The sequence below is a fragment of the Brassica napus genome, chromosome C3 (assembly GCF_020379485.1).
Source record: "Brassica napus cultivar Da-Ae chromosome C3, Da-Ae, whole genome shotgun sequence".
In the NCBI taxonomy this organism is placed as follows: domain Eukaryota; kingdom Viridiplantae; phylum Streptophyta; class Magnoliopsida; order Brassicales; family Brassicaceae; genus Brassica; species Brassica napus.
The window spans coordinates 11,293,144-11,315,541 of NC_063446.1; the positions used below are offsets into that span (position 1 = coordinate 11,293,144).

General features: G+C 38.0%; 6 protein-coding genes, 1 long non-coding RNA gene and 1 pseudogene across 14 annotated transcripts; 6 read left to right on the forward strand and 2 right to left on the reverse strand.

The window, feature by feature from the left end:
- The first annotated feature begins 355 nt into the window (after positions 1-355).
- Positions 356-3,816, forward strand: LOC106388153 (mitochondrial substrate carrier family protein C-like). Its single transcript, XM_013828157.3, has 6 exons — positions 356-2,111; positions 2,191-2,335; positions 2,412-2,527; positions 2,624-2,702; positions 2,973-3,206; positions 3,286-3,816. The coding sequence occupies exons 1-6, from the start codon at positions 682-684 to the stop codon at positions 3,628-3,630; spliced, it is 2,349 nt and encodes a 782-aa protein (XP_013683611.2). The 5' UTR covers positions 356-681; the 3' UTR covers positions 3,631-3,816.
- A 126-nt stretch (positions 3,817-3,942) lies between these two features.
- LOC106388101 (G-type lectin S-receptor-like serine/threonine-protein kinase At1g11300) lies at positions 3,943-7,409 on the forward strand. Of its 2 annotated transcripts, none has more exons than XM_013828087.3 (6): positions 3,943-5,351; positions 5,433-5,614; positions 5,681-5,891; positions 5,994-6,231; positions 6,453-6,582; positions 6,666-7,409. In XM_013828087.3, exons 1-6 carry the CDS (start codon positions 3,974-3,976, stop codon positions 6,957-6,959), a joined length of 2,433 nt encoding a protein of 810 aa, XP_013683541.2. In that variant the 5' UTR covers positions 3,943-3,973; the 3' UTR covers positions 6,960-7,409. The 2 variants fall into 2 exon arrangements, with proteins under 2 accessions (XP_013683541.2, XP_048608454.1); XM_048752497.1 differs by having other exon boundaries at positions 6,649-6,941.
- A 1,300-nt stretch (positions 7,410-8,709) lies between these two features.
- LOC106388150 (protein pleiotropic regulatory locus 1-like) lies at positions 8,710-10,683 on the reverse strand. 6 transcript variants are annotated; one of them, XR_007321248.1, is made up of 5 exons: positions 10,088-10,646; positions 9,851-9,961; positions 9,530-9,620; positions 9,167-9,392; positions 8,710-9,061 (listed from the first exon to the last, which is right to left on the reverse strand). XR_007321248.1 is itself a non-coding variant. In XM_022699043.2 (5 exons), exons 1-4 carry the CDS (start codon positions 10,172-10,174, stop codon positions 9,201-9,203), a joined length of 309 nt encoding a protein of 102 aa, XP_022554764.2. In that variant the 5' UTR covers positions 10,175-10,670; the 3' UTR covers positions 8,710-9,061; positions 9,167-9,200. The 6 variants fall into 6 exon arrangements, 5 of the variants coding, with proteins under 5 accessions (XP_022554764.2, XP_048608456.1, XP_022554762.2 ...); XM_022699043.2 differs by lacking the exon at positions 9,851-9,961 and having other exon boundaries at positions 9,167-9,239; positions 9,307-9,392; positions 10,082-10,670; XM_048752499.1 differs by lacking the exon at positions 9,851-9,961 and having other exon boundaries at positions 9,167-9,239; positions 9,307-9,392; positions 10,088-10,647.
- A 1,171-nt stretch (positions 10,684-11,854) lies between these two features.
- On the reverse strand, positions 11,855-13,395 carry LOC106388149. Its single transcript, XR_001277792.3, has 2 exons — positions 12,903-13,395; positions 11,855-12,056 (listed from the first exon to the last, which is right to left on the reverse strand). It is a non-coding gene; the product is annotated as an uncharacterized LOC106388149 (long non-coding RNA).
- Positions 13,396-13,563: 168 nt separating this feature from the next.
- LOC106385419 lies at positions 13,564-15,008 on the forward strand (annotated as a pseudogene).
- Positions 15,009-15,417: 409 nt separating this feature from the next.
- Positions 15,418-15,822, forward strand: LOC106383930 (glutathione S-transferase T3-like). The gene has a single exon (XM_013823976.1). It carries the CDS (start codon positions 15,418-15,420, stop codon positions 15,820-15,822), a length of 405 nt encoding a protein of 134 aa, XP_013679430.1.
- Positions 15,823-16,844: 1,022 nt separating this feature from the next.
- On the forward strand, positions 16,845-17,447 carry LOC106383928. The gene has a single exon (XM_013823975.1). It carries the CDS (start codon positions 16,845-16,847, stop codon positions 17,445-17,447), a length of 603 nt encoding a protein of 200 aa, XP_013679429.1.
- Positions 17,448-18,960: 1,513 nt separating this feature from the next.
- On the forward strand, positions 18,961-21,221 carry LOC106388145 (probable sucrose-phosphatase 2). 2 transcript variants are annotated; one of them, XM_013828149.3, is made up of 8 exons: positions 18,961-19,099; positions 19,267-19,333; positions 19,430-19,729; positions 19,804-19,905; positions 19,975-20,463; positions 20,533-20,719; positions 20,785-20,831; positions 20,901-21,221. In XM_013828149.3, exons 2-8 carry the CDS (start codon positions 19,274-19,276, stop codon positions 20,988-20,990), a joined length of 1,275 nt encoding a protein of 424 aa, XP_013683603.1. In that variant the 5' UTR covers positions 18,961-19,099; positions 19,267-19,273; the 3' UTR covers positions 20,991-21,221. The 2 variants fall into 2 exon arrangements, with proteins under 2 accessions (XP_013683603.1, XP_013683604.1); XM_013828150.3 differs by having other exon boundaries at positions 19,020-19,182.
- Positions 21,222-22,398: the final 1,177 nt, after the last annotated feature.

Consider the following 22,398-nt stretch of genomic DNA (forward strand, 5'->3'; position numbering starts at 1 on the left):
CTTTTGACCTTGAGTGCTAGTTTGGAAACAAAAACTTGATTTAGTGCTATTTTTGTTTTTTTCTCTTGATATTAAGATTTTTCAAATTAAATCTTTACAATGCGAAAAAAAAATTTATAGAATATTTTTAGAATTTAAGAAATCGAGGTTAAAGTTGTGTTTGATATTTTTTAAATGATAAATAAGTTAAAACTATTTAATAATGATCTAAACTAAAGCATTTGGAATCCTTTAGATTTCACTTTAAATTTTAAGTGCTTATTATTTTCGAGTGATTTTGATTTTAATTTTTTTTTTGTTTATAGCTAAAAGTAATATATAATACGAGATCTGGACATGACTTATCCATTACGTGAGAAATCGTATAACATTAAATATTAATTATCTTCTTCGAATTTATTTGTAAGAGAAAGAAGGTAAACACAAAAGCTTCATCAACCTTTCAAAACTCAGTTCATCATCCTTTCATGCTTGCCTCTTCCCACTCCCACCATATCTGCTTTCTCTCACTCTCAGCATCTACGTCTGAAAGCCTTAAAGCTCCCATCTTTATCCGTTTTCGTTTCCTTCAGATTGATATCTGAATCGACTTTTTAAACTTAGATTCGTCCGTTAGGGTTGACGAGTTCGTGTTCTTGATTCGTTTTTTTGTGCTGACCCATTGGATGTTGCGGTGACGCAATGGTGTCAGCCAACGATCCTATCGAGACCATATTCAATTCAATCCAAGTGGTGAAAGATGCTCTCCTCCCCATCGAGCTTGGGGTTAAAAAGGCTGCGAGAGACTTCGAGAGCTGTTGGGTTAGCAAAGAGAAGGACTTTCGTTTGGGAAGACACAGGAAGAAGCGGGTTTGTGCTAGTCCAGAGTCTGAGGACAATGTTAACAGTGTTCAGAAGAAAGGTTTGTCTGTAAAGATCCCTGTGAAGTCGCTCTTTGGCATGTTTTCACCCAATCTAGCGAACGTGAAGCTGAGCCGTGGAAACGAGGTTGTCAAGAAGAAGAAGAAAGACAAGTTCTTGGAGAAAGAAGATGATGATGGTTCTTGCACGAACTGCTTCAAGCTCGCAATGACTTGGTCTTTGTTGCTCAGTGGCTTTGCCCATGCGTTTCCCATTCCCTTTAAGAAGAGGGTTCACAAAATGGGAGATGACAAGAACCTTAGATCAAAGGCTAAGTCTCTAGAAAAGGAAGGAAACCCTTTTTCCATTGAATGCGCAATGGGTTTCGTCATCGAAATGCTAGCTCAGAATCTCCATAAACTTGACCAGTTCGTGCAAGACACTTCAAAGACTGAATCTTCTTCTTCTTCCAAGGAAGCTACTCCACTTGTCTTTAACATATGGGACGCTAGGAAACTCGATGTCAATGGGTTCCTTGGGAACTTGATGTTTGCTAGAGTTGGAGACGTGGCGTCAGGTATAGTTGGCTTGACATCTCCCGTGAGCGAAGACGGTGATGAAAGTACTGCTGGTAGTAAGGAGGAAATTGCTGTTGATTCTCGGCAGAGTCTGGCTAGTGGACTATTGAGTATACCTTTGTCTAACGTAGAGCGCTTGAAGTCCACACTGTCCACTATTTCGTTGACAGAACTTATCGAGCTTTTGCCTCAGTTAGGACGACCTTCAGGAGACCATCCGGACAAGAAGAAACTTATCTCTGTTCAGGACTTTTTCAGATACACCGAGTCTGAAGGTAGGAGATTCTTTGAAGAGTTAGATAGAGATGGTGATGGCAAAGTGACTTTGGAAGATCTGGAGATTGCAATGAGGAGAAGAAAGTTGCCTAGACGATACGCCAAGGATTTTATGAGACGAGCGAGGAGTCATCTCTTCTCGAAATCTTTTGGTTGGAAGCAGTTTTTGTCCTTGATGGAGCAGAAGGAGCCGACCATCCTCCGTGCCTATACTTCTCTCTGTTTGACCAAGTCCGGTACTCTTCAGAAGAGTGAGATCTTGGCGTCTCTGAATAACGCAGGGCTTCCTGCTAATGAAGAGAATGCTATCGCCATGATGAGGTTCTTGATGGCTGATACTGAAGAGTCTATCTCGTATGGACATTTCCGTAATTTCATGGTTTTGCTGCCGTATGAGCGGTTACAGGATGATCCTCGGTGAGTATAATTCTTTGTTTGTAGAAGAACAAGATTGTGATGTTTAAATGATGATTGATGGTATTGTTTTTTTGTATAGTAACATCTGGTTTGAAGCGGCGACGGTTGTTGCTGTTGCACCCCCTGTGGCCTTGCCTGCTGGAGATGTTCTAAAATCTGCATTAGCGGGAGGACTTGCCTCGGCTCTCTCCACTTCCCTAATGCATCCCATTGACACAATCAAGGTGAGTCGTCTCTCCTAGTTTCTTATGGACTACTGTTGGTTTGATGGTTTGATTATTCACATTTTTTTGTTACCAGACACGTGTGCAAGCATCAACCTTATCATTTCCTGAAGTAATAGCAAAGCTTCCAGAGATTGGTGTCCGAGGAGTATATAAGGGTTCTATTCCAGCGATTCTTGGACAATTTTCAAGGTCTTTTCAATTGTTTCAATTTCAAATCAAGGATGGTTTGACTTCTACTTGTTAAATTTTGTTTCCAGTGTGGCTTAATCTCGTTCATTGTTGTAGCCATGGCCTGCGGACAGGAATATTCGAAGCAAGTAAACTTGTGTTGATCAATTTTGCTCCCAATCTCCCAGAAATTCAGGTGATGATCATCACTGCACTCATTTTTTTGACTGGTCTCGTCAAGATTCCAATTTTGTGCTTCAAGTTTATATAGCTTCCTTAATTGTTTTTGTCTCATGGTATGCTCATTATTAGGGGCATCTCATTTCTCATAAAGCACTAGTAGTTATGCAAAATATCTGGCGACAGTAATGAATACCTGCTGCTGCTAGAGCTACGAGATCTCTTAATTGCTTTGGTTTAGTAAGTGTTCTGTACTGAATAAGAAATGTTTGGGCATTTGATGCAGGTTCAGTCGATTGCATCATTCTGTAGCACGCTATTAGGCACAGCTGTGCGGATTCCATGTGAGGTGCTGAAGCAAAGGTTGCAGGCTGGCATGTTTAACAATGTAGGGGAAGCCATTGTAGGGACGTGGAAGCAAGACGGTCCAGGGGGTTTCTTCCGTGGGACAGGCGCAACTCTTTGCCGTGAAGTTCCATTATACGTCGTTGGCATGGGACTGTATGCGGAGTCCAAAAAGGTAACATAACCCAGATGATGAGATAATCAAAAGGGTCATTAAAAGCCGGGATGATAGGTTTGTGCGACTTTTTTTGTAGATGGTGGCGCAAGCGCTGGGAAGAGAACTGGAAGCATGGGAGACAATAGCGGTTGGGGCGGTGTCAGGAGGCATAGCAGCAGTTGTAACAACGCCATTTGATGTGATGAAGACGAGAATGATGACTGCAACACCAGGGAGACCGATCTCAATGTCAATGGTTGCTATCTCGATCCTGCGCCACGAGGGACCGCTTGGTTTGTTCAAAGGAGCAGTCCCGAGGTTCTTCTGGGTGGCTCCTCTTGGTGCCATGAACTTTGCTGGCTATGAGCTAGCCAAGAAAGCTATGCAGAAGAACGAGGAAGTTGTAATGGCTGATCAGCTTGGTCAGAAGAAGCTTTGCTAATGGGCTTTCACTTTGCTTTTTGGGGGGACAGGTTAAGCCAGAGATACACCTCTTTTGTTAAATGCTACTTTTGCAAATTTTGACAAAAAAAACCAAAAAAAAGGTCAATTGTTTTGTTGTGTATCAAAGACAGTCATTATAAAACGACTTCACATAACAGTGTCACAGGACACTGGACAGTAACAATACTTGGACTCTTCTCATGAGAATTTAATCCTCACCAATTACCACACCGGTACACCTATGATTCTTGAATGCTACATTTAATAATAACATCATGCTATATTTAGATCTACTGTGTTTAGTTTCTTTCTAGGAAAGAAAATATTAAGAAAACAAAGCAATGAGTCCCTTTGTTCTTGTTCTTTTACTGTCTTGCTTCTTCTTAAATGTCTGTCTGGCTCATGAGAAAGCTTTCTTTTCTGGCAACCTCAGTGATTCTGAGACCATACTCTCCAGCTTAGGCACGTTCAGGTTCGGTTTCTTCAGCCCTGTTAACTCCACAAGTAGGTATGCTGGTATATGGTATAACAGCATTCCTCTACAAACTGTGATATGGGTTGCTAACAAAGATAAGCCGATCAATGACTCATCTGGAGTTGTCTCTGTATCTGAAGATGGAAACCTCGTAGTCACGGATGGTCACAGGCTTGTTATATGGTCAACTAACCTCTCTACTCAATCTCCTGCCAATTCTACAGTCCTCGCTGAGCTTCTGGATTCAGGGAACCTCGTGATGAAAGATTCTAATACCGATGCATATCTTTGGGAGAGTTTCGAGTATCCAACTGATTCTTGGTTGCCGAATATGTTGGTTGGTACAAACGCAAGAACAGGAGGAGGGAACATCACAATAACTTCTTGGAAAACACCTTCAGATCCTTCCCCTGGAAGCTACACTGCTGCACTCGTTCTTGCTGCATATCCAGAGATCCACATTGTGAACAATAATAATAAGAATGCTACCATGTGGCGCAGTGGACCGTGGAATGGTCAGATGTTCAACGGTCTACCGGATAAGTATACAGGAGTCTTTCTCTATAGATTCATAGTTAATGATGATACTAATGGAACAGTCACCATGTCATTTGCTAATGACTCGACGTTAAGACACTTCTACTTGGACTATAAAGGATCAGTGATCAGGAGAGATTGGAGTGAAGCTAAGAGAAACTGGACGGTCGGAGACCAAGTTCCTGCAACGGAATGTGATGTTTACAGAAGATGTGGCCAGTTCGCTACTTGCAATCCCCTGAAAGCCCCTCCTTGTTCTTGCTTTAAAGGGTTTAGTCCAAGGAACTTCATAGAGTGGAACAGTGGAAACTCTAGTGGTGGATGCATAAGAAAGGAGCCTTTGCAGTGCGAAAGACAGAACAGTAATGGGAGTGCTGCTGATGGGTTTATGAGGCTTAGACGAGTGAAACTGCCTGACTTTGCAAGAAGATCGGAAGCTAGTGAACCAGAATGCTTGAGGACTTGTTTGCAGACATGTTCTTGTGTAGCTTTTGCTCATGGTTTAGGTTATGGTTGCATGACTTGGAATGTAAGCTTAGTTGATTCTCAGGATCTATCTAGTAGTGGAATGGATCTTTATATCCGTCTTGCACATTCAGAAAAGCCGGACAGAAGGCCCGTTATCATTGGTACATCATTGGCAAGTGGTGTTTTTGTTGTGGCAGCTTGTGGTCTTTTAGTACAAAGGATTGTCAAAAAGAGAAGAGGTCAGAGTTTAACTGAACTATATATGATTTCTTCTTATAAGCATTAGACATTTTATGTTTTGGATTCGGTTTTGTTCTCAGGGAGAAAGAAAGGAACAGAAGCAGAGGAGATATTTGAGAGAGTAGAAGCTTTAGCTGGTGGGGGTAGTAAAGGAAAGATGAAAGAGCTACCATTGTTTGAGTTTCAAGTGTTAGCTGCAGCGACTGATAATTTCTCTCTGAGTAATAAGCTCGGACAAGGAGGGTTTGGTCCTGTTTACAAAGTAAGTATGCATAAAGAGTTTATTGTCAGACTCCAAGAACTCTTTTGACATCTTTTTGAGTTGCAGGGGAAGTTGCAAGAAGGACAAGAGATTGCAGTGAAGAGACTGTCACAAGCATCTGGACAAGGCCTTGAGGAGCTTGTTAACGAAGTGGTTGTTATTTCTAAGTTGCAACACAGGAACCTGGTGAAACTACTTGGTTGCTGCATTGCAGGAGAAGAAAGGATGTTAGTCTATGAGTTCATGCCAAACAAAAGCTTAGACTATTATCTATTTGGTAATATTGTTTTTGTTTTCAAAACTATGTTCTAATGTTAACTAACACAAGGTGAGTTAACAGAAAGCTAATTAATGTGTTGTTGTTGTTGTTGTTGTTCAGACCCAACTAAGGCAAAGCTTCTTGACTGGAAGACGAGGTTTGACATTATAAATGGAATATGTAGAGGTCTTGTGTACCTTCACAGAGATTCTAGGCTGAGAATCATTCACAGAGATCTAAAAGCTAGCAACATCTTGTTAGATGAGAATCTGGTTCCCAAAATATCTGACTTCGGGTTGGCTAAGATTTTCTCAGGGAATGAAGATGAAGCAATGACCCGTAGGGTCCTTGGAACATAGTAAGAGCATCTCAAACCCCACTTCATAAATGGAATAATCATTTTATTTTTTTATTCATTACTCCATTTTTCACTTCATTTTTAGAGTTGAGTTGGAATATTATTGAGGTATTCCATTTTAAAAATGAAGTTTTATATTGGAAATGCTCTAATTAACTCCATACGTTACACCTTCTTACATAAACATGTCCTAAAATGTGATAATTGTTTTTATAATTCAGCGGCTATATGTCACCAGAGTATGCAATGAGAGGACAGTTCTCAGAGAAGTCTGATGTGTTCAGCTTAGGTGTGATACTCCTAGAATTTGTCAGTGGAAGAAGAAACTCAAGCTCGAGTCTTCTAGCTTGTGTAAGTCTCTGTCTCTCTCTCTCTCTCTCTCTCCTAACTCTACTTAAGTGACAGTTCTCTCGAAAGTTTTGTCTGACGTGTAGGCATGGTCAATGTGGAAGGAAGGGGAGATTAATGGTCTAGTAGATCCCGAGATCTTTGACACACTCTTTGAGAAAGAGATAAGAAAATGTGTTCACATTGGACTTTTGTGTGTGCAAGAAGCTGCTAACCGTAGGCCAAGTGTTGCTACAGTATGCTCGATGCTCAGCAGTGAGGTTGCAGACATTCCAGAACCAAGACATCCTGCTTTTGTGTCGAGGAACGGTGTTTCGGAAGCTGAGTCATCTGAAGCCTCTAACAACAATGTCACCATCACTGATGTGTCCGGACGTTAAAACCCGTGGTATCAAACTGTATTCCACTTCTTTAACGACGTGGCTTCTTACTTAATAGCTACAGCCTAAGAGCAAGAATGTGGTTTGGAAGTAATGATCAGTACTTACCTGCCGTCATTGTGCTTAGCACTTTCTGGTAACGCTGGAAAATTAAAATAAAAAAGTTTGCCAGCTACACCAAATAAACTTTAAAGCAACTCTAATAGGGGTTTTTCCTCGTAGAGTTCTAAACACTCCATTGGACATGCTCTTAATATGGTGAGAAACATCTCAAGTATAAGAATATGTCAATAACTCCATCACGTTTATGTTAATTCATGCCACATGTACGAAATAAAAACTAATATGGTGGCAACATAATAATCAGATTTAATTGTTTTTAGGGCAAATCTCCAAAAAAGCACATTTCTAAGTTTATATCACAAAAATAGCATTCAAAAACTAAAATGACCAAAATAGCACATTTCTAAGTTTATCCTTTGAAAATTTTAATTTTTTTATTTTTCAAAATTTGAAATCTTATCCCCAAAACCACATTTCTCAACTCTAAACCCTAAACCCTAAACCCTAAACTCTAAACCCTAAACCCTAAACCCTAAACCCTAAACCCTAAACCCTAAACTCTAAAATCTAAACCCTAAACCCTAAACTCTAAACCCTAAACCCTAAATCCTAAACCCCACCCTTTAACTCTAAACCCTAAGTTTGTGACTTTTGATAAAACATTAAGTGCTATTTTTGTGACTTTTGACCTTGAGTGCTAGTTTGGGAACAAAAACTTGATTTAGTGCTATTTTTGTCTTTTTCTCTTGTTTTTAAGCGTAGTTAATGGGATCGTCCGTAATATTTTAAAAATAATCCTCTTTTAAGCAAACCTGACCCGACCCAAGTGATTAAACCCGACAGACATAAATCCTCTTCCCCCAAATCGAATAATTAGGGCTTGTAAGAAAATAAAAAGAAATTGGGGATTCTAACATATTAGTTTTCACTTCCAACGTGTGGCATGGATTAACATAAATGTGGTGTAGTTATTGACATATTCTTATACTTTGAGATGTTTATCACCATATTAGAGTATAATTGGTGTAGCTAGCAACAAACTTTTTTCCAAAACAAAACACAAACATGTAAATTATCATAATACTTCTTCGTTGATATTATCTTATCTCATCAAAAAATCATTCGAAATCACTTAATCTAATTAATCTCTTGGACATGAACTATTTCTTTCTCAAGTAGCTCAGATTCCTTTAGGGATTTCTGCTCTGCTTCTTTCAGTTCAACCAACTAGTCATACAATGAGACAAGCTACACTGTTGACTTAACATGAGAAAAGTTCCTCACCAGAGCATCAAACTTGGGCTTTTGTATTCAGGAGTTACAGTGTCCAATGCCATGCAGAGCAATAAAAGATTCAACCTATGGATTCTTAAACCTCTCTTCTCTCCCTCTATCTTCACAACTCCAGCAATCACAAAACAAATGGAAAAAGTGGCCAGTTTCTAATACTTAAGTCTCTTCTGTCTCTACCTTCAATTTCTATCACACTACAAGAAAACGTCTCATATATAGCATGAGGAAAACGCTATTGCAAGATAGCGCAGCGTTATGGTGAACGCTGTATCTTCCCCCGCAATCTTTTCTCGGGCATTTTAGATAGCGTTTTTGCGTATGCTATGTTAAAGTATTAGTTCGATAGCGTTTTTTAGTTGTGCAATTGTATAACTTATAATAGCAAATAATAGCATTATTAAAAAATAAAAAAAAAATTATATATCAAAATTGTTTACAAAATAAAAATATTTTGAAAAAATATTATTTGATATCAAATTGTTTAAAAAATAACCAAACCTAAACAAAAACTAAACCAAAATTTTATTTGATATCAAAATTGCAACACAGGAGCTTCTTCTTCTCCTCCTCTGGTAAGCAAGCTATGTTGTCGGACTGGAAGCAGAATCAGTCTCTGCAGTGATAAAGGCAAGGCCGCCATGAACTCGCCTCAGGAGCTTCTTGTTTCTCTTGGCTTTGCACTTCCAAGTCCTTCAATGATTCCATCACCACTTTCTCAAGCATCTAAACCTACTGTCTCTTTGCAGCTGCAACAATACATCAAAACTTGTCTCAGATTATTACCTCCGGTTAATAAAACGTCCAAAGTTGGGTCATGGAGATGTCTGCCAACTAAATTTTAAGAGACTAACCTCATACTTTCTTTCTCAAGAGCTAAAGCACAATTTATGCTCCAGTAACCCAACCCAAGTGCACCTGGATGAGCTGTGAAAATAATAATTAAGCACGAGTCAAAAACACTACTCGAATAAACAGCAAAGGTTAACAACACCTGAAAGAGTTTTGGCTGTAGAGTTGGACCAACAACAAGAGCATGCTCTGTCACACCCTTTTGAACACTCTTGGAACCTTCAGGACCTACAGAATTCATTGGGCACATGATTGTTAGACTTCCAAACAATGCTTAATAGAAATACAAATAGGAGAGGAAGCTAGTTTTTTTTTTTAATTAATAATTCATAAACATAAGCCAAACAGGTGATAGGAAATAGTACCAGGGAGAGCAAAAGCAGTTGATGTTCCTGTCTGCTCAGATCGCCATGGAGGTTGACTCACAAGCTCTACACCTCCAAAAGCAACTTTTCTCTGTACAATAAAACTTGTAAAAATCAAATATTTATATACACAACTCAGTACTCATAGCAATCAGTGAAACACAGAGAGTTTATGCAAAATTAAAGGGTAACTATAAAACTGAAACTTGAAGTTCGAAGCTAATTGACAAGTTTGATTTGCATAAGCCCTCAGTTTAGTAAGTGAAACACAGGAAGAGAGATTAGCAAATCAAACATCTTAATTAGTTTGGATAAACTTACGATTGCGGTAGGAAGGAAAGCTAATGTCAAGATCGAAACTTAAAGTTGGAAGCTTTAAGCAAAAGGGAATATGGGTTTCTATTTACATTATGGCTGAGACAAATCTTGTTGCTGCAAGAAAGAAAAAAAGTGAAGAATTTCTATGATTAGTTCAAAAAGATTGACGGTTGGAGAGCCAATGAGTCCAGCAGCAGAAGAAGAAAAGCATGTTACAGACATAAAAGACATGACCTTTACCATCAAACACCACACGAGAAACAATAATGAGGCTATCACTATCGACGCCTTGGAATGTGGCTTCGAAAGCTGCTTTGGCGGCGGCATCTTTCACTCCTTGGTCCTTGATTTGGGCGTCTTCTGCGTGTTTCATCCAGAAGGGCTTACCATCGTTAGAAGCCATCACAATATGTAGCGACCAGCACCAATCTCAGATTAACACTGCCGCAGAGCTAAATCCCTGATTCGAAAAATGATAATTGATAAGAACAGAGCCTACGATTCCGTCACGGAGAGAGGACCTTAGTCGATTTGGGGCGGAGCACAGCGAGCAGATCTGGTGGAAGGTCGGGATTAAATGGCCATAGAGAAAGGAAGAGGAGGGAGAAAGAAGAGAACGGAAGAGTAGGGAGATTTTGAGATTAGGGTCAAAAGATTGAGATAAGGGTTTTGTATTGAGAGAGAACCTCGACAGATTTGAAACAAAGGAAAAAAAAATTGAGAGTGAATTTTGAGAGTTTGAGAGGGAGAGTTAAATTTTTTTTGCTAAGTCTTTGCCGGGTTTCCTTAAAATAATGAAATAATTTTCAGCCTAAACTATACATAGCGTTTCAAGATTACAAAAGCTATATAAAAATACACTTCTTTAAAAAGCGTTACATGCCTTAGAGTCCGAAAAATAAAACATAGCGTGCATATTATAAAACGCTATCGTAGAGTAAAGATTATGTCAAATATAGCATTCTTGACCAAAACGCTATGTTCTTATGCTATCTTTACCTCATCCCCTTTGTAGTGATCAATAAAAAAGAAAACATAAGTCTGCAGGAAATTCAATTTTATTCCCTGGTCAAGCAGATCCCTCCACGTCAAGTACTGAATAGTCACGCAGAATTGGTACCAACACTGTTGGTGTTGATTGATGACGCACAAATAGTAAAACATCATATAAGAGCATCATTATTCCTAAGAGACACTTAGGGGTTCTTAAGTTTTTTTTAATAATTTTTAGTTGGAAAAGTGAGTTTAAGAGACTTAGCTAAGAGATGTGTATATTTGTGTGGTCCATTGCAAATCTCTTATTTAAGGGTTCTTAAAAAAAAATTGGTATTGTGAATAAAATTTGGTGTTGTGAATAAAAAGAGTAAATGGTGATTAAAGAGAGAACAAGAATGTTGTGAAACTTTATATGGACTTTGAATAGAAAGAAATTATGAATCTTGTATTGTGAAGTTACTTGGTATAGACTTTGAACAGAAAGAGATTATGAAATTTTATATGGACTTTGAAGTTATGTTAAAGAGAGAACAAGAGTGTTGTGAAGTTATACAGACATATACTAATGACATAAAACTATTTACAAATCCATTGGACGTGTGGGCAAGAGCAGTACCAAGACAATCCATCAATCTTCAAGGTGATAAAAGCTCCCAGCTCTTCTTTTTGTCTACTCCCGGATCTCAGTCTATCCTTCTTAGCATCATCATTAACCTCATCTTTTCATGAGCCAAGTTATCTAAAAGGGAAAAAATGAGTGAGCCTCTGCAACCACCGATGATCAGACACAGTTGCACCGGGACGTGAAAGACATCCCCGGAACTTGTACAGAACATAGTAGTACTCATTAAACTTATATAGTTGGAGTTGATCCTAAATGTAATGTGCATGTGGGAATGTTGCTTTTCTTAATAAAAAAGGATATGAGAGTACGTTTAATTCATCAAGTATCTTGAAAACCATTACTTGCAATCACAAGCCTTCAAATAAATAGATGATATCCAAGAAAAATAAGATAAATCTCTGCTCTGGGTAGACAAATAAAGGGAGTGATCAAACCATGTTCTACAAACGATTATTCCAACATAAATGTAATGGCACAAAACATAAAGGTTCAGAGATTTATGGATAGGCATGGAGACACAGACTACTTGGATTGCTGTCTCATCTTCCTGCGCTTCCTCTTCAGTCTCCTCATGCGCTTCTTCTTCCACTGCAATAAAAAATACGAACAAAGCACAACGATCACATCACTCCAACCAGTTTGGTTTTCGTTCGATCAATACAAGTAATGACAAGAGTCAATAACTGTAACTTGTGATCTAGCAAACCAGGATGGATATGAATGCAAAGCGAAACAGGAGTACATAAATCAATAAGCAATTTCATTCATAAAACGAACAATACTCAGCATCCATTAAAGTTCTGCTAAATGTACGAGAATCAATGTGCAGTACGTAATACTAACAAGGAAATCCCCTTTCTCTCTTTAACACAAATCAAAACTTTCAATCAAGAACAGAAAGAGACATGATCCAACAACAAAACTTGCAAGTTTACTGAACCGAGACAAGAGAAGCCACAAACAACAGATTGAATATCCCTAAGGTTCGATTTATTACAAACGTGCAATCAACTAACAAAAGGCTCAGATCGAGATGTTTCAAGAACAGAGGCAGCTAGAGAATCATTCATAAAAGCGCCATCTTGATCTGCAGAACAAAACAGTAGAAAGTTACCACTAAAGCACAAGAAGGAGAAGACGACACACAAACATAGAGTCCTGCATCATGAATCCATCACAAAATGTGGCGCCTTTCAAGTCATATTAACAAGCAAACATAAGAACAGAGAGTGCTTCTAGAGGGACTTTTAAAAAGCTAATCGCATTGAGTGTAGCTGAGCCTTTGACCTAGCTTCCACTTGTGTAGAAGCGAATTAATCTACCAGACAGCAAAACTATCATATTCATTTGAAGTAGAGTTCTACCATAACTATGGAACAGTAACTAAACCCTCAGATAGCAAAGACAAGTAATTAGATATCACATTGAGCTCACCAAGATTTGCATAAGTAGAGAACCGCCTACGAATAGCACGAAGCGTTTCAAAAAAAATCATCATCGACAAAGCCAGCTCCGAAGCAACTCGAAGTCGTCACCACTCTCCGAATCCGAAGGCAGTGGTAAACCCACGGGAGGACCCCGTCGACGAAGCTAATTGGCTCTTGAGGCTCCGAAGCATCTCCAAGTCATCTTCGTTCTCCGAATCCGACGGTATCTCGCCCCCGCCGGCGATTGCGAAGAGAAGCCGAAAGAGGAGAGGAGAGGGAGAGAGAGAGAGAAGCCGAAAGCGTTAAACACCAAACATCTCTTCCCCCATTCATTTCTGGACACCTGTGCCCACAACAGACCCTTGATTAAGAGACGTACCTTCTTATTAATGTATTTTTCATTTTATTTTTAATTCCAATTAGACTAAGACCATGCACAACGGGAGTACACGACGAATCCTTAGCACGAAAACTTAGGTAAAACCGAATATAATAATATGACTTAGGTTAATCGACGTAAGGATTGGTCCGTAGCCAAGGCTTTTAAGAGATTGATCCTTAGCAACGTGTCAACTCCTGAGTGGGACGGGATCGGTTTGATTTTGGGTTTGGTTAAAAAAAATGGTCATTCTCAACGGAAACCGAAAAAAAGGAGAGCTCGAGGAAAGGCGATATTTTGCGTTTGAAATCGATCGTCTTCACAAAGGTAAATCGAAGCGTAAACCTGTATTTTTGTTCATTTTAGCTTAGTTTTCATGTAGATTCGTCTCATTTTAGTGTTTCGGGGATGGGTTTGAATCGATTTGGGTTTCGATTCAAATTAGGGTTTAAAAAAAATTTGGGGTTAAATCGATTTGGGATTTAGATCCAGTATGGGGGTTTGTATAAAGGGTTTTGACAAGATTTCGGTTTCAATCTGAAGCGGATTTGTATCTTATTTCTTAAACGGTTTCGAAATGAAATATGTTTTCAACGGAAGAGGATTTTCTCTTTTTTCTCAAGGGTTTCTCAACCTTTTAGGTTTGATATGTGTTCGTTAATCATTTGTCTCAGGTTAACCAAATGGGACAAGATTACAGCTATTCTCAGCCTTCTTCATCATCAAACTCTATAGACATGAGCTCCCTTCTTGAAGCTGAAGCTAAGATGTACGCGGATGAAGCTGAGAGTCCCTACTGCAATGCAGAGCCGGATCAGTTCCCACCTCAACCCGAGGCTGATGATGGAATCCCTACGGCTTGCTACTGTGGTGCTCAGCCTGTTGTCAAATGCTCTTACACACCTAAGGATCCATACCGAAGATACTTCTCGTGCCCCAATGTCGATGATGGGGGCTGCCACATATGGAAATGATGGGATGTGGCTTTAACGGAGGAGCTCAGTGAGGTTCAGAGACGTGTCAGACAGCTCAAGGATCAAGCTTTTGAGTGTGACCAGAAGGTGCTTAAGCTACAGAAGACGGTGTGTGAGGTGAAGAAGAAATCAGAGAATACAAATGTGTTTGCATTGGCAGTTTGTGTAATGGTGTCTGCAATAGTATTCATAGGTTTGGCTGCTATGTACCTGAGTGGTAGGTATCTCTCTTGTGCTATTTGCTTGTTTCTTCATGACATTTTTTTAAAACTTTTGACTGTTTGATTTAATGTTTATGCAGGAAGAGCTTCGAAGAAGTAAACTAGATCAACTAGTAAAGCTCAAGAGTGTCTGTATAATTAAGGTACGATTCCTACTCTCTTTTGTATGAAATGCTTTGTATTGAAATGCTTTAGTATTGATTTGCTTTAGTAATGAATGCAAGTTCATTGCTTTAAAATATTACTGTTAGTATTGATTGTGCTTGCGCATAAATGCAATTTGTTTCGTTTCTACCTTCCTACCGCCTCTGATATGATTGTGTTAAATGTTTTAGTACTTTGCAAATGGGTGTTACTTTGAATTGATTGTTTTAAATGTTTTACGCCTTTAGTTAGCTTTCTACCTTACTAACTGCTCGTTTTTATTGGCCTTAAATGCAACTAGTTTAGCTCAATGTTTAAACTCGTCTACTTAAGTCTCTGTGTTGCTATTAGAGTGACATATACCGATATTTCAAATGGAAAATAATACACCTTATATGAATCTATTGTTTAGTCAAACTCAGACTCCGGTGGACCTTGATTCACCCGAACCTTTATGGTTTGGTAGCCAAGGTCCTAGGGAGTCTGTTGTCCCTCCTGTAGTCGAGCCTGTTGTCGAGTCTGGTGGTGAGTCTGGTCTCAGGAGGAAGTGGTCTCCGATGGAGGATAAGATCCTTATTGGTGCTTGGCTTAACACCAGTAAGGATCCTATCATCAGCAATGAGTAGAAAGCTGGTTCTTTCTGGAGGCGGATTGTAGATTACTACAATGCAAGTCCGCAGCTGGTTGGGACCGTACCGAGAGAGCTAGGTTCTTGCAAGCAGAGGTGGGGGAGGATCAACACAGACGGATCCAAGTTTACAGGATGCTATGATGCGGCTTTGAGGGAGCAGGGAAGTGGCCAAAATGACGATGATGAAGGCGGCATTGGAAATTTTCTTCAAAACTACCGAGTCCAAGTTCACCATGGATCACTGCTGGAGGGAGCTGAGACATGACCAAAAGTGGTGCTCTGTCTACGGGCCGAAGGAGGGTGGAAAGGAAAAGCGTAAACAAGTGATTGATGTTGATAGAGAAGAAGAGGAAGTCGGCGAACCAGAAGGTCGACCTCCCGGGGTTAAGGCTGCCAAAGCTGGTATCAAGAAGAAGAAAAGTGGTAGAGAGGAGGAGCTGGGGAAGCTTCAGGGGGTTTTAGAAGTCAAAGAAAAAGTGTCTAGAGCTAAGATTCTAGATCGTTTACTCGCGAAGAAGGAGCCTTTAACTGAGATGGAAACAAATCTAAAAATGAAACTAATGTCTGAAATGCTTTGATGTATTAATGTTGGTTAGAGGTAATGTCTAAAAATGAAACTATAATGCATTTGAACTTTACTAACCTTTGTATTATTTGATGTGTCAGGTTTATCTAAGTAGGCATGTGAAGGAAGTCACAGGTTGAAGTCACGGGTGGAAGTCACGGGTTCTTGCCCCTCACCTAATGTATTATAAGTAGAACGCAATGTAGTCTTTAACTTTCTATCTCGGAGAGGTGTTTTCCTTTAGCCTCTAAACTTGTTTCATGTTGTTCAAAACTTGTGTTTCTCGGAAAGGTTGTAATATTTAGCCACGACTGAACTTGTATTCGGATCCTACTACAAGAACCACTTCTGTTTAGGTAATGAACTTTTTATGTATGAAATGCTTTCTTTCCTCTTGTTCTTACGTTTAACTCATTGATGTTGTGTTGAACTCACTGAAATTTAAGAGTTTAGCTCATGAACTTGTTTAATTGAACTCACTGATATGTTGAACTATACTTACTACTATATAACTATCCTTACTAACTTGAGTAGAATAGAACTTGAATTTGAATTAAGCGACTTGAGTAAAAACATGGCTTAATGTTTCAAGGAAGGCAGGGCTTCTCTGTTCTCTGTGACATCAAGACGGAGAAACATATCACAAGGTTAGCAAAAGACCAAACATATCACAAGGTTAGCAAAAACATGGCTTAATGGAATTTAAGATGAATAGAAATGAGATTTTATGAAATAATACCATATATGTTTAAAATTTTAACATCTATAACCAAAAAAAAATTGGAAATAAGATGATTTGAAAATGAGAAATAAGATGATTAGAAATTGGGATTTTATGAAATAATACCATATATGTTTAAAATTTGAACATCTATAACCAAAATAAAAAATGGAAATAAGATGATTGGAAAATGGGAAATAAGATGATTACAAATTGGGATTTTATGCTATAATACCAATAAGTTATTAAAGTCAAAATAAATGATATAAAAAACTAAACTTAATATTTTATTTTTAAAAGGAGGGAAATCTAAAATGTCGTCATCATCATCCGATGAAATCGATGAAAGATTGGACGAGGTTCTCGATGAAATCGTCGAAGATGTATATAATGACATAGTGGAGGCCCAACCGAATATGCAAAACACACGGGGTTATATTGAACGAGACCGTGAAGGGGGACACACCCGTTTAGTTAATGACTACTTCAGAGAGAATGCGACATACTCGGCACAATTCAGACGACGTTTCCGCATGAATAAGGGTTTATTCATGCGTATTGTCCTTGCCCTCCAGGAGAACTTTGTATTCTTTCAACAAAGACCAGATGCAACCGGGAGGTTAGGTCATTCTCCGCTACAAAAATGTACGGCGGCTATTCGACTGCTTGCTTATGGTACTGGGGCTGACACGGTTGATGAATATCTCCGATTAGCTGAGACCTCAGCACTTTTGTGTTTACATAATTTCACTGACGGAATTATACAGTTATTCGGAGACGAGTATCTACGACGACCCACACCGGATGATCTTCAACGACTACTCGACATTGGAGAGAAACGAGGGTTTCCTGGGATGATCGGGAGCATTGACTGTATGCATTGGGAGTGGAAAAATTGCCCGACCGCTTGGAAATGACAGTACGCCCGTGGATCAGGAAAACCGACAATTGTCTTAGAGGCTGTAGCTTCCCAAGATCTTTGGATCTGGCACACGTTTTTTGGACCTCCAGGTACCTTAAACGATATTAATGTCCTCGATCGATCTCCTCTTTTTGATGACATTTTAGAAGGTCGAGCTCCGCGGGTAAAGTACATGGTCAACAGACACATGTATAAGTTGGCGTACTACCTCACAGACGGTATATATCCAAAATGGTCAACCTTTATCCAATCCATCTCACTCCCTCAATCACCAAAACAAGAGTTATTTGCTAAACATCAAGAAGCAACCCGAAAAGATGTGGAGCGGGCTTTTGGAGTATTACAAGCGCGATTTGCGATTGTGAGAAACCCGGCTTTTACGTTGGACAAAGCAAAGATAGGGAAGATTATGAGAGCGTGAATCATACTACACAACATGATAGTCGAAGATGAACGGGATGGATACATTCGTTATGATATATCTGAATTTGAAGAAGGTGACGTCATGAGAAGTTCACAGGTGGAAACCGAGATTCCTACAATTCTCAATAATATTTTCCCCAGTCGGAATGATGTTCGAGATAGGAGAATACATGACCATCTGAAAAATGATTTAATCGAGCATATTTGGAACAAATTTGGTGACGAGGATTAAAAATCCTTCTATCTTTATGTTTAATTATTGTATTTTTTTAATTCCTTGATTATGTTTAATTAATGTATCTTTAAGTTTAATTAGTGTTTCTTGATTTCTTTATTAGGTGGTCATTCATGATCATGTTGGATTTTAATATTCAATCATCTTATAAACTCTTATGTGTAATCTTTATATTTAATCATGTTTTTATTTAGGAATTTTTCTATCTTTATGTTTAATTATTGTTTTTATTTTTAATTGTTATATTTATATGTTTAATTATTATTTTTAAGTTTATTTCTAATATTTTATGTTAAGTTATTCTATTTAATCATTCAATATATAAAAATTATATTTCATTAAACAAAAAAAAATTAATATTTTTTTATTCCTAAGGATTTCAACTTCGGATTCACCATTGTACACATATTTTTCACAAGAGTCCTTAACTATTCAAAAAAAAAAAACAAATGATAATTTATTCCTAAGGACTCCACAATGGGTATCACCATTGTGGATGCTCTAAAAGATACATCCTTAAGAGAATGGAATAATGATGCTCAAATATATGTAACAGAATAATATTTAATACTTAAAAAGAATATTACATATTTCGTCTGATATTCCTTTACTAAAATATAGTTATAATTTTTTTTATTCTTCATCAACATCATCATTGTCGGATCTTTATCGCATAAAAGATAAATATTTTATTTTAAGATGTAAGTTTTAAGTTTTTAATACAATTTTTATTTGTTAATAATAGCGAATTGTAGCTGCAAAAAAAAAAACTAATTGTACTTCAAAAGCTATTATTATTAATTTAGATTATGGAAAATTGATTAACACAAAAAAATAAGGGGTATATTTATTAACAAAATTTGTTATGTTTTTTTTTAAATGTGTGAAAGATGCATTTTCAGAAACAGAGTTAGTAATAAAGAAGGCAATCGAAAGGACAGCAGGCGAGCTCCATCTCAATCTGTGGTGGAAAAATCTGAATCTCTGTGGTTCGTTCACTCCGCTCTTCTTCCTCTTTCATTTTCTTTCTTTCTTTCTGATTTTCCTGTGAATCGAACGTACAACCTCACCAGTGAGTGTGTATAATCTGTTCTAGTTTAGTGGTGTGATCCAGTTTTATATATTCTGTTAATAATGAAAATATCCAATCGTACAGAGTAATCATGGAGCGGCTAACATCTCCTGCTCGTCTCATGATTGTCTCCGATCTTGATCATACCATGGTAAAAGCTTTAACCTTTCCTTCACCCTTTCTGCTAATTAACGAGTAAAGGTTATGTCTTTATTGATCTGCGTAACACGTTCTGTTGTGTTTACAGGTTGATCATCATGACCCTGAGAACCTCTCACTGTTAAGATTCAATTCACTGTGGGAACACGCTTACCGCCACGACTCTCTTCTTGTCTTCTCAACCGGAAGATCACCAACCCTTTACAAAGAACTAAGAAAGGAGAAGCCTTTGTTAACCCCTGATGTCACCATCATGTCTGTTGGCACTGAGATTACTTATGGTAACTCCATGGTTCCTGATCATGGTTGGGTTGATACCTTGAATAACAAATGGGACTTGAGGGTTGTGAAAGAAGAGACCGGTAACTTCTCTGAGTTAACTCTTCAGGTAAAGTCTACATCTTTTGCAATGTAACTCGTCATTAGTACAGTGACTCAGAGTGTGTGATTTACTGTTTGTAGGCGGAAACTGAGCAGAGACCACACAAGGTTAGCTTTTACGTTGACAAGAGTAAGGCACATCAAGTGACTAAAGAGCTCTCACAGCGGTTGGAGAAACGTGGGGTGAGGTTTTGCTTTTGATTATGTTGTAATAGCAACAACTAGAGTTTACCGTTCTGTTTTGTTTTTCAGTTGGATGTGAAAATAATCTACAGCGGAGGTATGGATTTGGATATCTTACCACAAGGCGCTGGCAAGGGACAAGCGCTTGCTTATCTCCTCAAGAAGCTCAAGAGCGAAGGGAAACTCCCTGTTAACACTCTCGCTTGTGGAGACTCTGGGAACGATGCTGAGCTCTTTAGCGTTCCTGATGTTTACGGCGTCATGGTGAGCAATGCTCAGGAGGAGCTGTTGAAGTGGCACGCTGAGAATGCGAAGGACAACCCGAAGGTGATCCATGCTAAGGAGAGGTGTGCGGGTGGGATTATACAAGCCGTTGGTGAGTTCAAGCTTGGTCCGAACCTTTCTCCGAGAGATGTCTCTGACTTCTTGGAGTGCAAGGCTGATGAGAATGTGAACCCTGGTCATGAGGTTGTGAAGTTTTTCTTGTTTTATGAGAGGTGGAGACGTGGTGAGGTTGAGAACAGTGAGGCGTATTTAGCTAGCCTCAAAGCTTCATGTGTGAGTTTGTAAACAGAATTTTAGATTAATGTATTTGCAGTGTCATAACATATCTGCCTTTTGCGTCAGCTTCATGATGGTGTGTTTGTGCATCCATCTGGTGCTGAGAAATCTCTGGTGGATACCATTGATGAGCTGAGGAAGTACCATGGAGACAAACAAGGGAACAAGTTCCGGGTGTGGGTAGATCAAGTCTTGGCAACAGAGAGCGCTCATGGGACATGGATAGTAAAGCTTGATAAATGGGAACAGAGTGGTAACTCTCTGCATCATTTATATAACTCAAAAGTCATGAGAATCTAACATTACTTTCTCTTTCAGATGATGAACGCAGAGGCTGCACAACCGCTGTCAAGTTCACAGCAAAGGTATGAGATTGTGTAATAAGAGCAGCTCTTGGGAGTTTAGTTGATGATTGTGTGTTGTGGAATATGCAGGAAGGGGAAGGGTTGGTGTGGGAACGTGTAGAGCAAACTTGGTCGGAGGAATCAAAGTTGAAGAAGGATGATAGCAGCTGGATCATCTGAATCACCCAATCTCTCACTACAGATCAAGACTTGTTTCTCTTTCTTCTCTCATGAATCTCTGCCATAAAATCATTATAGCTTCGGCTTGACCACACAAGGTCCAATAAAGCATTTACTTGATAAAACTTGGATCTCTTGCAAAGACCCAGCAAATATACTACTATATGATATTATATCCACTTTGCAAAGACCCAGCAAATTTATTTGAATACACAAAGTCTATTCTTTCAAGTTGTATTTGTTAACATGTGGTTGGTAGAACAAATTAAAACGAGGTTTTGATCGGTTAATGGTTTCTGATTCTTTTTTCACAAATAAGAATACTCTTTTTATTTCTGAAAGATAAATATTTTTAAAAGCTTTCTTTAAAGATAAATTTGTAAAAAAAAACTGAATATAAAATTTTAAGTTTTTAGAATTGTTTAGTTAATAATAATTCTATATTTTTAAAGGAATTAATTTATCAAGCCATCGAAATTAAATTAATTGAAAATAATTAATTACGGTAAATAATACTCTTTTGGTGGACGTAAATACATTTATAATCAAATTTTAATTTATGTTTAATGTGTAAAAACTTGAAAATGATTATTAATTAAGCAAATGTAGTATTTTCTTTCCACTAACAACACAAAGTTTCGAGCATAGTTTTTGTGAATAGTTTAGAACAAAACATAAATGGGTCTTATATAAATTATGATTTTTAAGTATATCGGAACTTAGAGATTTGTTTTGTAAATAGGATTTTTTTTTTTAAATCAGTGTGTCCTAATCCAGTAGGACTTAGGTTCGTAATTGGACTTGGAATCATATAATCACACACCCTTATTAGAAACAAAAGTTATTCACGAAGAGTTATATAGCGAAAAAAAACTCAGGCTGAGAGTTGTTTATACGAACAAAAGATCAAAGTTGCTTGTGTGATAAGAAATCATTGATTCTAGAAGAAAGAAACTTGTGCAAAGGATCAGGGAAGAATTTTCGGGGATTTTTTTCTCAGCGATTCCAATTTACGTGCGCATAGATATCTGCCAAAGCACGACACTAGTTCAGCAGCACACAATAATTTTTACAAATTAATATTCGATAAATTAATAATTTTTATGAATTAATAAATTTCGATGGTTTCAATTTGGGTTGGTTCAAAATTTGACACAAATCGATAAAATAGTAAGATAATATTTTTTAGAAAATTTTATGTAAATATATAGTCCCACTAAAATTATAAATTAATAATTTATATGTATACATATTTTATATAAGTGAAAACCTATTATTATATTGTTTATTTTTTATTCACAATGGAATTATCTTTATATTTTCTTAACATTTAATATATTTTTGATGAGATTTAATAATATTATATCTAAAATCACATTTAAGTTCTATGCAATATATATTATATACC